This window comes from Blennius ocellaris (assembly GCF_963422515.1).
Source record: "Blennius ocellaris genome assembly, chromosome: 15".
In the NCBI taxonomy this organism is placed as follows: domain Eukaryota; kingdom Metazoa; phylum Chordata; class Actinopteri; order Blenniiformes; family Blenniidae; genus Blennius; species Blennius ocellaris.
In genome coordinates, this window is record NC_137664.1 from 221556 (window position 1) to 236555 (window position 15000).

Sequence of the window (15000 nt, forward strand, 5' to 3'; positions counted from 1 at the left end):
TGGTAATAACCTGTACTGGTAATAACAAGCCAGTACTGGTAATAACACACCTGTACTGGTAGTAACAGACCTGTACTGGTAATAACCTGTACTGGTAATAACAAGCCAGTACTGGTAATAACACACCTGTACTGGTAATAATAGTAATAACAGTTTGTTCTCCATCTTCTTCCAGCATCAACTTCAGCCACGACTCCTCGTTTCTTTGCGCCTCCAGTGACAAAGGGACCGTCCACATCTTCGCCCTGAAGGACACCAAGCTGAACCGCCGCTCCGCGTGAGACACACACACACACACACACACACACACGTAACACAGACATTACAACAGTGTGTGTGTGTGTCAGGCTGGCCCGTGTGGGGAAGGTGGGTCCTGTGATTGGTCAGTACGTGGACAGTCAGTGGTCTCTGGCGAGCTTCACGGTTCCAGCCGAGTGCGCCTGCATCTGTGCCTTCGGCAAGAACACGTCCAAGAACGTCAACTCCGTCATCGGTGAGTCCACTTCCTGTCTGCCTTCAGTCCACTTCCTGTTCCCCCTCAGTCCACTTCCTGTCCCCATTTAATCCACTTCCTGTCCCCCCTCAGTCCACTTCCTGTTGCCCCTTAGTCCACTTCCTGTTCCCCTTCAGTCCACTTCCTGTCTCCATTTAATCCACTTCCTGTCCCGTCTCAGTCCACTTCCTGTCCCCATTTAATTTACTTCCTGTCCCCCTTCAGTCCACTTCCTGTCCCTATTTAATCCACTTCCTGTCCCCATGTAATCCACTTCCTGTCCTCCTTCAGTCCACTTCCTGTCCACCTTCAGTCCACTTCCTGTCCCCCTTCAGTCCACTTCCTGTCTCCATTTAATCCACTTCCTGTCCCCCCTCAGTCCACTTCCTGTCCCCATTTAATTTACTTCCTGTCCCCCTTCAGTCCACTTCCTGTCCCAATTTAATCCACTTCCTGTCCCCATTTAATCCACTTCCTGTCTGCCAAAAGTCCACTTCCTGTCCCCCCTCAGTCCACTTCCTGTCTCCATTTAATCCACTTCCTGTTCCCCCTCAGTCCACTTCCTGTCCCCATTTAATCCACTTCCTGTCTCCCTTCAGTCCACTTCCTGTCCCCATTCAAGCCACTTCCTGTCTGCCTTCAGTCCACTTCCTGTCCCCCCTCAGTCCACTTCCTGTCCCCATTTAATACACTTCCTGTGCCCCCTCAGTCCACTTCCTGTCCCCATTTAATCCACTTCCTGTCCCCCTTCAGTCCACTTCCTGTCCCCATTTAAGCCACTTCCTGTCCGCCTTCAGTCCACTTCCTGTCCCCCCTCAGTCCACTTCCTGTCCCCTCAGTTCACTTCCTGACCCCATTTAATCCACTTCCTGTCCCCCTCAGTCCACTTCCTCTCCTCATCAAAATAAGACACTGCTCACTGTTAGCGTTAGCTGCTAAAGCTATCTGAAAGTTTTGCTAATGCTTGACTGTAACACAGAACTAAGTAACCCAAAGTAACTGGTTACTTTACACCCCCAGTAACTCGTTCCTCAAATTAACTACCAATAAACCCTGAAGTTCACAAAGGAAGTAGTTACATTTTATCTGCAGTAACTCGCCGAGTCCCTCCGCAAAAGTAACTTGCAACAATAATTGAGTCCGTTACTGTAACATTTTATTTTGAAACTTGTTTGTCGTCGGCAGCGATCTGCGTGGACGGAACCTTCCACAAGTACGTCTTCACCCCCGACGGAAACTGCAACCGCGAGGCGTTCGACGTTTATCTGGACATCTGCGACGACGACGACTTCTGAGTCCGGGGGCGGAGCCAGAGCTAGAGGGGCGGGGCCAGAGGCAGAGGGGGGGGGCCGGCAGCAGAGACAGGAAGTGGAAACGAATCGCCCTACACGAAGAACGACCACGAGATCGTATCGGTGTGAGATAAAGTTTCGCGTTCCCACTTTGTCCGGGGAGCGTTCCGGTTGTTGAGGAGGAATTCCCGCCACGGCGGCCATGTTGGGTTGTCCGGAGTTTGAACTGGGAATTCCTCCTCCTGCTAGCGTCGTTACCAAACACCATGTGATCCGGCCGCTTTGGGAAAGCTTGTGAATTTCCGCCTCGGAATCATTGTATGGTAGCGTTCCGGTTGATGTCTGTATGGAGTACGGAGCCGAACGATCCAACTGGGAATTCCCACTTCAAAGCCTTTTACAACGTGTGGTCTGATTAGCAGGACCACTGGAACACACACACACACACACGTTTCAATAAAAGACAAACATTGTGAAGTTTACGTTTATTCCAGGAAACCTTGATTTTCTTCAGAAAGTGTTTTTGAGGTTTTTTTCAAAACTTTAAGCTGAAAATCGACTTTTTGAAATGAAACTCGTTTCACTTCCTCAGTCCAGCTGTTCCTGGAGCATTCCAGGGTTGTGCCAGGAGTGTTCCAGGAGCATTCCAAGGATGTTCCAGTAGCATTCCAGGGATGTTCCAGGAGACTCCAGGAGCATTCCAGGGGTGTTCCTGGAGCATTCCAGGGATGTGACAGGAGACTCCAGGAGTGTTACAGGAGCATTCCAGGGATGTTCCAGGAGACTCCAGGAGCATTCCAGGGGTGTTCCCGGAGCATTCCAGGGATGTTACAGGAGACTCCAGGAGTGTTACAGGAGCATTCCAGGGATGTTCCAGGAGCATTCCAGGGGTGTTCCAGGAGACTCTAGGAGCATTCCAGGGATGTTACAGGAGAGTTCCAGGAGCATTCCAGGAGTGTTCCAGGGGTGTTCCAGGAGACTCTAGGAGCATTCCAGGGATGTTACAGGAGTGTTCCAGGAGCATTCCAGGGATGTTACAGGAGACTCCAGGGGCATTCCAGAAGCATTCCACGAGACTCCAGGAGCATTCCAGGGATGTTCCAGGAATGTTCCAGGGGTGTTCCAGGAGACTCTAGGAGCATTCCAGGGATGTTACAGGAGTGTTCCAGGAGCATTCCAGGGATGTTACAGGAGACTCCAGGGGCGTTCCAGAAGCATTCCACGAGACTCCAGGAGCATTCCAGGGATGTTCCAGGGATGTTCCAGGAGCGTCAGACGTCCCCCGGAGGGCCGAACATCTCCATGGTCTCCAGGACCAGGGACAGATGGTCCAAGAAGGACGAGACAGACACACGGAGGATACGAGCCTCGTCGGCGCTCCACCTGCTGAAACAGACCGTCAGACGCTGGGGGGTCCAGGTACCTGGAGGACAGGGGACAGACTGGACCAGGACCAGGACCAGGACCTGGAGGACTCACACAGACAGCGTCTTCTCCGTCACGCTCAGCTGCTTCCTGATTCCTCCTCGCCGAGGCTCTCGGTCCGGAGACAGGGACTGCAGGGCGATGGACGCCTCGCGGGCCGACGGGAAGGGGACGTCCAGACAACTGCAGGACGGACAGGAAGTGATGAAGACAGACAGGAAGTGATGAAGGCAAGGAGTGGCGAGGAGGACAAAGTGATGAAGGCAAAGTAACGAGGACAGACAGGAAGTGACGAGAAGGACAAAAAGTAAGAATGACACAAAAGACATCATTCTTGGTGTTTTTGTCTCACCTCTTTCCCTTCTTCACATTTCACTCTTCTATCACTCCTCTCTCTCACTCTTCTATCACTCCTCTTTCTCACTCTTCTATCACTCCTCTCTCTCACTCTTCTATCACTCCTCTCTCTCACTCTTCTATCACTCCTCTTCTATCACTCCTCTTTCTCACTCTTCTATCACTCCTCTTTCTCACTCTTCTATCACTCCTCTTTCTCACTCTTCTATCACTCCTCTCTCCTCTTCTATCACTCCTCTTTCTCACTCTTCTATCACTCCTCTTTCTCTCTCTTCTATCACTCCTCACTCTTCTATCACTCCTCTCTCTCTTCTATCACTCCTCTCTCTCCTCTTCCATCACTCCTCACGCTTCTACCACTCCTCTCTCTCCTCTTCTACCACTCCTCTCTCTTTCTTCTATCACTCCTCTCTCTCCTCTTCTATCACTCCTCTCTCTTTCTTCTATCACTCCTCTCTCTCCTCTTCTATCACTCCTCTCTCTCCTCTTCTATCACTCCTCTCTCTTTCTTCTCTCACTCCTCTCTCTTCTATCACTCCTCACTCTTCTATCACTCCTCACTCTCTTCTATCACTCCTCTCTCTTCTATCACTCCTCTTCTATCACTCCTCTCTCTCTTCTATCACTCCTCTCTCTCTTCTATCACTCCTCTCTCTTCTCTCACTCCTCTCTCTTCTATCACTCCTCTCTCCTCTTCTATCACTCCTCTCTCTCTCACTCCTCTACCTCTCTTCTATCACTACTCTCTCTCTCTCTCTCTCACTCTTCTATCACTCCTCTCTCTCTTACTCTTCTATCACTCCTCTCTCTCACTCCTCTACCTCTCTTCTCTCACTACTCTCTCTCACTCCTCTCTCTTCTATCACTCCTCTCTCTTCTATCACTCCTCTCTCCTCTTCTATCACTCCTCTCTCTCTCACTCCTCTACCTCTCTTCTATCACTACTCTCTCTCTCTCTCTCTCTCACTCTTCTATCACTCCTCTCTCTCTTACTCTTCTATCACTCCTCTCTCTCACTCTTCTATCACTCCTCCCTCTCCTCTTCTATCACTCCTCTCTCACTCTTCTGTCACTCCTCTCTATCTTCTATCACTCCTCTCTTTCTCTCTTCCTCTACCATTCCTCCTCTCTCTCTTCCTCTACCATTCCTCCTCTCTCACTAACAGACTTTCTTTTCTTCCTGACACCAGTAGACGAACTGGGTGTTTCGGATGTGTTGGTGTCTGTGTTAACCGGTGCCTCCCGTCGCCATAACGCTCACAGCGCCGACTAAACCTTTCTAAACTCTCCCGCCTCCTCCCGCTCTTTAAAACTCTAAACCTGGACTGTAAACGATCTGATTCAACTCACAGTTCCAGCATCCGACTCGATTCCTCCGCCGCCATATTCAACCACCGGACGTGACGTTTTCTTCTTCACGTTGAGGAGGTTGAGAAAAAGGGCGCAGCGTGCTGCTCCGCCCTCAAGCGGTGGAAGCCGGTACTGCAGGAGCCACACAGGCGAATTACAGCAACTTTTTTGTATTTTTGTTTTTTTGAGTTAAACACATTTATAACCTTAACAAAGTCACTTAATTACTACATTATTGTAGAAACACGTAGAAAGAGCGAAATTATCTTGATTTATTACACTAATGTTTGTATTTAACTTCAGAAAAATGTAAAGGTAAATTTAGAAAAACAAAAGAGGAACATGTATTTTTTTTTTTTTATTAAAATACATTTTAATTAAAGCAAAGCTTTCCATCGTGACGATAGCGGGAACTTCAGGGTGTAGAAACCTGTTGGGAGGCTTTCTGAGGTACCTGTCACATTCAGCTGCCACCCCCCCCCCCCCTCCCCCCCCCCCATCCCCCTCCTCCTCCCCCCTTCATGGTGTGTTTCTGACAGTGTGGGCGGAGCCTCTCATGTGCATCCCGACAACTCAGCCTGTTGGACCTCCTGTTGGACCTCCTGTTGGACCTCCTGGTAGACCTCCTGTTGGACCTCCTGGTAGACCTCCTGCTGGACCTCCTGCTGGACCTCCTGCTGGACCGGTTGGCAGGACCATGGCCGGGGGTCACCGCGGGACCCTGGCCGACCTGCAGGCGGCGCTGCGGCTGAAAATCGAGGAGCTGCAGCAGCGAGACGTTCTGATCGACGAGCTGGAACTGGAGCTGGACTCCAAGGACGAGCTGATCCGGCAGCTGCACCTGGAGCTGGACCGGAACCAGAACCAGCACCGGGCCGGCTCGCAGGCCGGGGGCACGGGGGGCCCGCCGGGGACCACAGGTGTGTGTGTCTGTGTGTGTGTGTGTGTGTGTGTGTGTGTGTGTGTGTGTGTGTGTTGACTGGCGTCACCTGTTCTCCAGGTGGTCCTGGTTCTCCCGGTGAGTCTCAGGTGAGCGACGAGCCCCAGAGAACCAAGAGACAGGCGATCTCCGCAGAACCTTCAGCCCTCGACCCCAATCAGCTGACTGACGTCACCCTGAAGAGCTACTGCAAGAGCCAGCAGTGAGTACACCCTGCTACACCACGACTACACCCTGCTACACCCCTACTACTCCCTGCTACACCACTTCTACACCAATACTACACCCCTATTACAGCCCTGCTACACCCCCTACTACACTACTACAGCCCTACTACACCAATACTACACCACTACTACTACACCCCTACTACACCCTGCTACACCCTGCTACACCCCTTCTAGAGCCCTGCTACACCCCTACTACACCCTGCTACACCCCTACTACACCCTGCTACACCCCTTCTAGAGCCCTGCTACACCCCTACTACACCCTGCTACACCCCTTCTAGAGCCCTGCTACACCCCTACTACACCCTGCTACACCCCTACTACACCCTGCTACACCCCTTCTAGAGCCCTGCTACACCCCTACTACACCCTGCTACACCCCTTCTAGAGCCCTGCTACACCCCTACTACACCCTGCTACACCCCTACTACACCCTGCTACACCCCTTCTAGAGCCCTGCTACACCCCTACTACACCCTGCTACACCCCTACTACACCCTGCTACACCCCTTCTAGAGCCCTGCTACACCCTGCTACACCACGACTACACCCTGCTACACCACTTCTACACCAATACTACACCCCTATTACAGCCCTGCTACACCCCTACTACACTACTACAGCCCTACTACACCAATACTTCACCACTACTGCTACACCCCTACTACACCCCTACTACACCCCTACTACACTACTACGACACTCCTACAACAGCCCTACTACACTATGACTATGTGTCTCTATGTGTGTGTGTGTGTGTGTGTGTGTGTGTGTGTGTGTGTGTGTGTGTGTGTGTGTGTGTGTGTGTGTAGGTCCCGTGAGCTGATCCAGAGGGCGCTGCTGGACAATGACTTCATGAAACACCTGGAGCATGGACAGGTAGCACACACACACACACACACACACACACACACACACACACACACTGATGGTCTAATTGAAACCTGTGTGTGTGTGTGTGTGTGTGTGTGTGTGTGTGTGTGTGAGTCAGATCCTGACCATCATGGACTGCATGAGCCCCACGTCGTTGTCTCAAGGCTGCTGCGTGATTCAGGAAGGAGACGACGGGTCGACTGTTTACGTTCTGGAGGGTGAAACACCTTGTGGACCTGGTTCTGCTGTGTTCTGCTCTGGAGGACGTCCTCTTGTCTCCTGGGGGACGTCCTCTGTCTCCTTCTGTGTGTGTGTGTGTGTGTGGTGGGTCACAGCGCCCCTCAAGGCCTGGCAGGGTACTGCAGCCCCGAGGCCTTGTTGAGACCAGTTCATGGTGAAACCGTTGTGGCTCGTTTGGATGTGACCTTCAGGTTCTGGAGTGTCACTGTGTGTGTGTGTGTGTGTGTGTGTGTGTGTGTGTGTGTGTGTGTGTGTGTGTGTGTGTGTGTGTGTGTGTAGAGGGGATGGTGGAAGTGACCAAACAGGGGAAGAAGCTGTGCAGCATCGGTCCGGGGAAGGTGTTTGGAGAACTGGCGATTCTCTACAACTGCACCCGCACAGCGAACGTCACTGGTACACACACACACACACACACACACACACACACACACACACACACACACACACACACACACGCACCATACTACACACTTTCCTTCAGGTGTTTCCCGCGTCGATCGTTTGTGACGGCGTTCTGTTAGACTGCGGTTTCGTAGCAAAACGTGACCGTTGTCATGGTAACCGTGGTAACCGTAGTAACCGTGACGTTTTCGTGTGCTCAGCTCTGACCGACATCAAGCTGTGGGCCATCGACCGCCAAGGCTTCCAGACCATCATGATGAGGACCGGCCTCATCAAACACTCGCAGTACACCGACTTCCTGCGCAGGTACCGGGCGGAGAAACTCCGTCACGCCTACGTCACGCTCCGTCACGCTCTGCGACACTCACTCTATAAACTCCTCCCCCGCCAGCGTTCCGTCCTTCCAGTCTCTCCCTGAAGACGTCCTCAGCAAGTTGGCCGACGTCCTGGAGGAGGTGGGGCCTCGGCTAGCTGTCGCCTGCTAGCTGTTAGCCGCTAGCTGTTAGCCGATGGCCATCTAACTCCGCCGTCTCTCAGACTCACTACGGCGACGGCGATTACATCATCCGCCAGGGCGCCACCGGAGACACCTTCTTCATCATCAGTGAGGGACAGGTGAGGAAGACGAGTTGCGTCGCCCTCTGATGGTTCAAACTGGTTCAAACTGGTTCAGACTGGTTCAGACTGGTTCAGACCAGTTCAAACTGGTTTGAACTGGTTTAAACCTGTTCAAACTGGTTCAAACCGGTTCAAACTGGTTCAGACTGGTTCAAACTGGTTCAGACCGTTTCCGACTGGTTCAAACTGGTTCAAACCGGTTCAAACTGGTTCAAACCTGTTCAAACTGTGCAGACTGGTTCATACTGGTTCGGACTGGTTCAAAAAGGCTCAAAATGGTTCAGACTGGTTCAAACTGGTTCAAACTGGTTCACACTGGTTCAAACCTGTTCAAACTGGTTCAAACTGGTTCAAACTTGTTCAAACTGGTTCACACTGGTTCAAACCTGTTCAAACTGGTTCAAACTGTTTCACACTGGTTCAAACCTGTTCACACTGGTTCAAACGGTTTCAAACCGGTTCAAACTGGCTCAAACTGGTTCAGACTGATTCAGACCAGTTTAAATGGTGCGTTCAGGGACCTGAGGGAAGGTGTGTTTGTGTCTCCAGGTGAAGGTTTCTCAGCAGACCTCCAGTGACGAGCAGCAGGAGGTGAAGAGTCTTTCTAAAGGAGGCTGGTTTGGAGAGCAGGCTCTGAAAGGGTGACACACACACACACACACACACACACACACACACACACACACACACACACACACAGAGTGATTTCCAGGACGTCTGTGTTTCTATGTGTGTGTGTTGCAGGGAGGATGTGCGTACGGCCAGTGTGACGGCGGTGGGAGACGTGACCTGCCTGGTGATCGACAGAGAGTGAGTCCAGGTGTCGTGTGTCGTCGTCGTGTGTCGTCGTGTGTTGTTGTGTGTCGCTGTCGTGTGTCGTCGTCGTGTGTTATTGTGTGTCGTCGTCGTGTGTCGTCGTGTGTTGTGTGTCGTCGTCGTGTGTCGTCGTGTGTCGTCGTGTGTCGTCGTCGTGTGTCGTCGTCGTGTGTCGTCGTCGTGTGTCGTCGTCGTGTGTCGTCGTCGTGTGTCGTCGTCGTGTGTCATCGTGTGTCGTCGTCGTGTGTCGTCGTGTGTCGTCGTGTGTCGTCGTGTGTTGTAGTGTGTCGTCGTCGTGTGTCGTCGTGTGTCGTCGTCGTGTGTCGTCGTGTGTCGTCGTCGTGTGTCGTCGTCGTGTGTCGTCGTCGTGTGTCATCGTGTGTCGTCGTCGTGTGTCGTCGTGTGTCGTCGTGTCGTCGTCGTGTGTCGTCGTGTGTTGTAGTGTGTCGTCGTCGTGTGTCGTCGTGTGTCGTCGTCGTGTGTCGTCGTGTGTCGTCGTCGTGTGTCGTCGTGTGTTGTAGTGTGTCGTCGTCGTGTGTCGTCGTGTGTCGTCGTCGTGTGTCATCGTCGTGTGTCGTCGTCGTGTGTCGTCGTGTGTTGTTGTGTCGTCGTGTGTTGTTGTGTGTCGTAGTGTGTTGTTGTGTGTTGTGTGTCGTCGTGTGTTGTGTGTCGTCGTGTGTCGTGTGTCGTCGTGTGTTGTTGTGTGTCGTCGTGTGTTGTGTGTCGTGGTGTGTTGTGTGTCGTCGTGTGTCGTCGTGTGTTGTGTGTCGTCGTGTGTCGTGGTGTGTTGTTGTGTGTCGTCGTGTGTTGTGTGTCGTCGTGTGTTGTTGTGTGTTGTGTGTCGTCGTGTGTTGTGTGTCGTCGTGTGTTGTTGTGTGTTGTGTGTCGTCGTGTGTTGTGTGTCGTCGTGTGTTGTTGTGTGTTGTGTGTCGTCGTGTGTTGTGTGTCGTCGTGTGTTGTTGTGTGTTGTGTGTCGTCGTGTGTTGTTGTGTGTTGTGTGTCGTTGTGTGTTGTGTGTCGTCGTGTGTTGTTGTGTGTTGTGTGTCGTCGTGTGTTGTGTGTCGTCGTGTGTTGTGTGTCGTCGTGTGTCGTCGTGTGTTGTGTGTCGTCGTGTGTTGTGTGTCGTCGTGTGTTGTGTGTCGTCGTGTGTTGTGTGTCGTCGTGTGTCGTCGTGTGTTGTGTGTCGTCGTGTGTTGTTGTGTGTTGTGTGTCGTCGTGTGTTGTGTGTCGTCGTGTGTTGTGTGTCGTCGTGTGTCGTCGTGTGTTGTGTGTCGTCGTGTGTTGTTGTGTGTTGTGTGTCGTCGTGTGTTGTTGTGTGTTGTGTGTCGTCGTGTGTCGTCGTGTGTCGTGTTGGAGCCCCAGCAGCTTCACACACCACCTTTGTTCGGTCCAGATCCTTCAAACAGCTGATCGGAGGTCTGGAAGACGGACGAGACGGAGCGCAGGACAGTGATGAGCTGCAGGCCAAGTAGGACACACACACACACACATACACCAGTTTTTGTGTCTCAGTGTGTAACTCTGTGTGTGTGTGTGTGTGGGTGGGTGGGTGCGTGCGTGCGTGTGTGTGTGTGTGTGTGTGTGTGTGTGCAGGCTCCAGGCTGAAGCAGACTTCTTCTCCAATGTTTCTCTCTCTGACTTCAACATCATTTCCACTCTGGGACTCGGAGGATTCAGTCGGGTGGAGCTGGTGAGTCTGTCCTGCCTTGCTTTCACCTCGCCATACGGTACGGTACGGTACGGTATGGTATGGTATGGTATGATACAGTATGGTATGGTATGATACGGGACGGTACGGTATGGGAAGGTACGGTACAGTATGGTATGGGACGGTATGAGAAGGCATGGTATGATACGTATGGTATGGTATGGTACGGCACGGTACGGTACGGTATGGGAAGGTACGGTACAGTATGGTATGGGAAGGTATGGTATGATACGGTACGATACGGTACAGTACGGTACGGTATGGTATGGCATGTATGGTATGGGAGGGTACGGTATGGTATGATATGGGAAGGTACGGTACGGTACAGTATGGTATAGTAGGGGAAGGTATGGTGCGGTAGAGTACAGTATGGTATGGGAAGGTACGGTGTGGTAGAGTACAGTATGGTAGGGGAAGATATGGTACGTTATGGTATGGGAAGGTACAGTATGGTAGGAGAAGGTACAGTATGGTAGGGGAAGGTATGGTACGGTAGAATACAGTGTGGTATGGGAAGGTACGGTGTGGTAGAGTACAGTATGGTAGGGGAAGATATGGTACGTTATGGTATGGGAAGGTACAGTATGGTAGGGGAAGGTACAGTATGGTAGGGGAAGGTATGGTACGGTAGAATACAGTATGGTATGGGAAGGTACGGTGTGGTAGAGTACAGTATGGTAGGGGAAGATATGGTACGTTATGGTATGGGAAGGTACAGTATGGTAGGGGAAGGTACAGTATGGTAGGGGAAGGTACAGTATGGTAGGGGAAGGTATGGTACGGTAGAATACAGTATGGTATGGGAAGGTACGGTGTGGTAGAGTACAGTATGGTAGGGGAAGATATGGTACGTTATGGTATGGGAAGGTACAGTATGGTAGGGGAAGGTACAGTATGGTAGGGGAAGGTACAGTATGGTAGGGGAAGGTACGGTGTGGTAGAGTACAGTATGGTAGGGGAAGGTACTGTACAGTACGGTACGTTATGGTATGGGAAGGTACAGTATGGTAGGGGAAGGTACAGTACAGTACAGTACGGTATGGTATGGGAAGGTATGGTGTGGTAGAGTACAGTATGGTAGGAGAAGGTACGGTACAGTACAGTACGGTATGGTAGGGGAAGGTACGGTACAGTACAGTACGGTATGGTAGGGGAAGGTGCGGTACAGTACAGTACGGTATGGTAGGGGAAGGTACGGTACAGTACAGTACGGTATGGTAGGGGAAGGTACGGTACAGTACAGTACGGTATGGTATGGGAAGGTATGGTGTGGTAGAGTACGGTATGGTATGGGAAGGTATGGTGTGGTAGAGTACGGTATGGTAGGGGAAGGTGCGGTACAGTACAGTACGGTATGGTAGGGGAAGGTACGGTACAGTACAGTACAGTATGGTAAGGGAAGGTACGGAACAGTACAGTACGGTATGGTATGGGAAGGTATGGTGTGGTAGAGTACGGTATGGTATGGGAAGGTATGGTGTGGTAGAGTACGGTATGGTAGGGGAAGGTGCGGTACAGTACAGTACGGTATGGTAGGGGAAGGTGCGGTACAGTACAGTACGGTATGGTAGGGGAAGGTACGGTACAGTACAGTACGGTATGGTATGGGAAGGTATGGTGTGGTAGAGTACGGTATGGTATGGGAAGGTATGGTGTGGTAGAGTACAGTATGGTAGGAGAAGGTACGGTACAGTACAGTACGGTATGGTAGGGGAAGGTACGGTACAGTACAGTACGGTATGGTAGGGGAAGGTACGGTACAGTACAGTACGGTATGGTAGGGGAAGGTACAGTATGGTAGGGGAAGGTACGGTACAGTACAGTACGGTATGGTACCTTTACAGTGTTTAGATTCACGGTTGGTTCTTAACATCAAATCACTGACAGTCGACTGACAGAAACATTTATTCCAACACAACTGAGTAAAATAACTGTGTGTGTGTGTGTGTGTGTGTGTGTGTGTGTGTGTGTGTGTGTGTGTGTGTGTGTGTGTGTGTGTGTGTGTAGGTCCAGTTGAAGAACGACCCGACTCGTTCGTTTGCCCTCAAGGTCCTGAAGAAGCGTCACATCCTGGACACCAGCCAGCAGGGTCACATCCTGTCGGAGCGCCGCATCATGATGGAGGTTCACAGCCCCTTCATCATCAGGTCGGCAGGCCCCGCCCCCGCTGACCTCTGACCCCGCCCCCCCGTCGACCTCTGACCCCTGAACCGACCCCCCCGCCCCCCTCACCGGGTCTGTCCTCCTGCAGGTTGTACCGAACCTTCAGAGACTCCAAGTTCCTCTACATGCTGGTGGAGGCCTGTCTGGGTGGAGAACTGTGGTCGCTGCTGCAGGGCAGGTCACCTGACACCACCTAACACCACCTTAACACCTTAACACCACCTAATACCACCTAACACCACATAATACCACCTTAACACCACCTCAACACCACCTAATACCACCTAAACACCACCTTAACACCTAATACCACCTTAACACCACCTAATACCACATAATACCACCTTAACACCACTTAATACCACCTTAACACCACCTAATACCACCTAACACCACCTAATACCACCTTAACACCACCTAATACCACCTAAACACCACCTTAACACCTAATATCACCTTAACACCACCTAATACCACCTTAACACCACCTAATACCACCTGACACCACCTAATACCACCTGACACCACCTAATACCACCTTAACACCACCTAATACCACCTTAACACCACCTAACACCACCTAGCACCACCTAATACCACCTAGCACCACCTAATACCACCTAACACCACCTAATACCACCTTAACACCACCTTAGCGCCACCTAATACCACCTTAACACCACCCACACCACCCTAACACCCCGCTAACAGCATGCCAGCTGCTAACAACGACTTGAAGCAGGGTGGTGTTTGTGCTGCAGAGGTTCGTTTGACGACGGCACCACCCGATTCTACACCGGCTGCGTGTTGGAGGCTCTGGCCTTCCTCCACTCCAGAGGAATCATCTACCGAGACCTGAAGCCCGAGAACATCATCCTGGACTGCCGGGGCTACGCCAAGCTGGTGAGGCACCGCCAGCTGACGGAGGTCACGATGTGACGTCCACGTGACGGAGGCCACAGTGTGACGTCCACGTGACGGAGGTCACAGTGTGACGTCCACGTGACGGAGGTCACGGTGTGACGTCCACGTGACGGAGGTCGCCGCCAAGCTGGTGAGGCGCCACCAGCTGACGGAGGCCACAGTGTGACGTCCACGTGACGGAGGCCACAGTGTGACGTCCACGTGACGGAGGTCACCGCCAAGCTGGTGAGGCACCGCCAGCTGACGGAGGTCACGGTGTGACGTCCACGTGACGGAGGTCACCGCCAAGCTGGTGAGGCGCCGCCAGCTGACGGAGGTCCTGGTGTGAACCCGGTCTCCTCCACCCGCAGGTGGACTTTGGCTTTGCCAAGAAGGTGGGTCTGGGGAAGAAGACCTGGACCTTCTGCGGGACCCCGGAGTACGTGGCCCCGGAGATCATCCTGAACAAAGGTCACGACCCCTCGGCCGACTGCTGGTCCCTGGGGATCCTGGTCTACGAGCTGCTCAGTGGAAGGTACCCCCCCCCCCCCCCCCCCCCGGACCCCCCCCCCCCCCCCCCCTCCGGAGATTAAGATCCGGGTCCTGTCGAGTCTTAAAACCTGTTTCCTGTCCAGTCCCCCGTTCTCCGGCTCGGACCCCATGAAGACCTACAACATCATCCTGAGAGGAATCGACATGATCGAGTTCCCCAAGAAGATCCCCAAGAGCGCCGCCAACCTCATCAAGCGCCTGTGCAGGTCCTGCTGGTTCTACTGGTCCTGATGGTTCTACTGGTCCTGCTGGTTCTACTGGTCTCGATGGTCCTGCTGGTCCTGCTGGTCCTGCTGGTTCCCGCGGGACCACATGTGTCGCGGTCTGGCTGGGCCCTAAAACCACTTCCTGTGTTCCAGGGACAACCCCTCTGAGAGACTCGGCAGCCGCAAGAACGGCGTGAAGGACATCCAGAGACACAAGTGAGGAACAGGAAGTCCAGGAATCCACTTCCTGCTTCACCCTTTGGTGACCTTCATCACTTCACCACTTCATCACTTCACCACTTCATCACTTCACCACGTCACCTCTTCATCACTTCACCTCTTCATCACTTTATCACTTCACCACGTCACCTCTTCATCACTTCACCTCTTCATCACTTTATCACTTCACCACGTCACCTCTTCATCACTTCA

The 15000-nt window shown here is 52.4% G+C and overlaps 3 protein-coding genes across 4 annotated transcripts in view; 2 read left to right on the plus strand and 1 right to left on the minus strand.

The window, feature by feature from the left end:
• wdr45 (WD repeat domain 45) overlaps positions 1 to 2252 on the plus strand; it is a gene marked incomplete at its 5' end in the record, with an annotated part of 2679 nt that extends 427 nt beyond the window's left edge. Inside the window, 3 exons of the mRNA XM_080509837.1 lie at positions 145 to 277; positions 348 to 493; positions 1679 to 2252. Coding sequence (XP_080365963.1) covers positions 145 to 277; positions 348 to 493; positions 1679 to 1788 — 389 coding nt within the window. The 3' untranslated portion in view covers positions 1789 to 2252. The remainder of the gene's footprint in view (positions 1 to 144; positions 278 to 347; positions 494 to 1678) is intronic.
• A 51-nt stretch (positions 2253 to 2303) lies between these two features.
• Positions 2304 to 4954, minus strand: lage3 (L antigen family member 3). Of its 2 annotated transcripts, none has more exons than XM_080510649.1 (3): positions 4918 to 4954; positions 3265 to 3393; positions 2304 to 3171 (listed from the first exon to the last, which is right to left on the minus strand). In XM_080510649.1, the coding sequence occupies exons 1-3, from the start codon at positions 4950 to 4952 to the stop codon at positions 3057 to 3059; spliced, it is 279 nt and encodes a 92-aa protein (XP_080366775.1). In that variant the 5' UTR covers positions 4953 to 4954; the 3' UTR covers positions 2304 to 3056. The 2 variants fall into 2 exon arrangements, with proteins under 2 accessions (XP_080366775.1, XP_080366776.1); XM_080510650.1 differs by having other exon boundaries at positions 2419 to 3168.
• Positions 4955 to 5614: 660 nt separating this feature from the next.
• LOC308140156 (cGMP-dependent protein kinase 1-like) overlaps positions 5615 to 15000 on the plus strand; it is a gene marked incomplete at both ends in the record, with an annotated part of 10049 nt that continues 663 nt past the window's right edge. Inside the window, 18 exons of the mRNA XM_080509838.1 lie at positions 5615 to 5842; positions 5947 to 6059; positions 6900 to 6966; positions 7079 to 7178; positions 7480 to 7593; positions 7803 to 7908; positions 7994 to 8057; positions 8140 to 8217; positions 8770 to 8861; positions 8965 to 9030; positions 10430 to 10504; positions 10630 to 10726; positions 12752 to 12891; positions 12996 to 13085; positions 13669 to 13810; positions 14182 to 14345; positions 14446 to 14568; positions 14722 to 14784. Coding sequence (XP_080365964.1) covers positions 5615 to 5842; positions 5947 to 6059; positions 6900 to 6966; positions 7079 to 7178; positions 7480 to 7593; positions 7803 to 7908; positions 7994 to 8057; positions 8140 to 8217; positions 8770 to 8861; positions 8965 to 9030; positions 10430 to 10504; positions 10630 to 10726; positions 12752 to 12891; positions 12996 to 13085; positions 13669 to 13810; positions 14182 to 14345; positions 14446 to 14568; positions 14722 to 14784 — 1922 coding nt within the window. The remainder of the gene's footprint in view (positions 5843 to 5946; positions 6060 to 6899; positions 6967 to 7078; positions 7179 to 7479; positions 7594 to 7802; positions 7909 to 7993; positions 8058 to 8139; positions 8218 to 8769; positions 8862 to 8964; positions 9031 to 10429; positions 10505 to 10629; positions 10727 to 12751; positions 12892 to 12995; positions 13086 to 13668; positions 13811 to 14181; positions 14346 to 14445; positions 14569 to 14721; positions 14785 to 15000) is intronic.

Excerpts from the sequence above, each read along its gene's own strand:
- lage3 (XM_080510649.1), bottom strand. The coding sequence starts at position 4,952 with ATGGCGGCGGAGGAATCGAGTCGGATGCTGGAACT. Across the intron at positions 3,394-4,917 it reads TCGAGTCGGATGCTGGAACT|TTGTCTGGACGTCCCCTTCC; the intron begins GTGAGTTGAATC and ends TCCGTCCTGCAG. Across the intron at positions 3,172-3,264 it reads ACGGAGAAGACGCTGTCTGT|CAGGTGGAGCGCCGACGAGG; the intron begins GTGAGTCCTCCA and ends GGTCTGTTTCAG.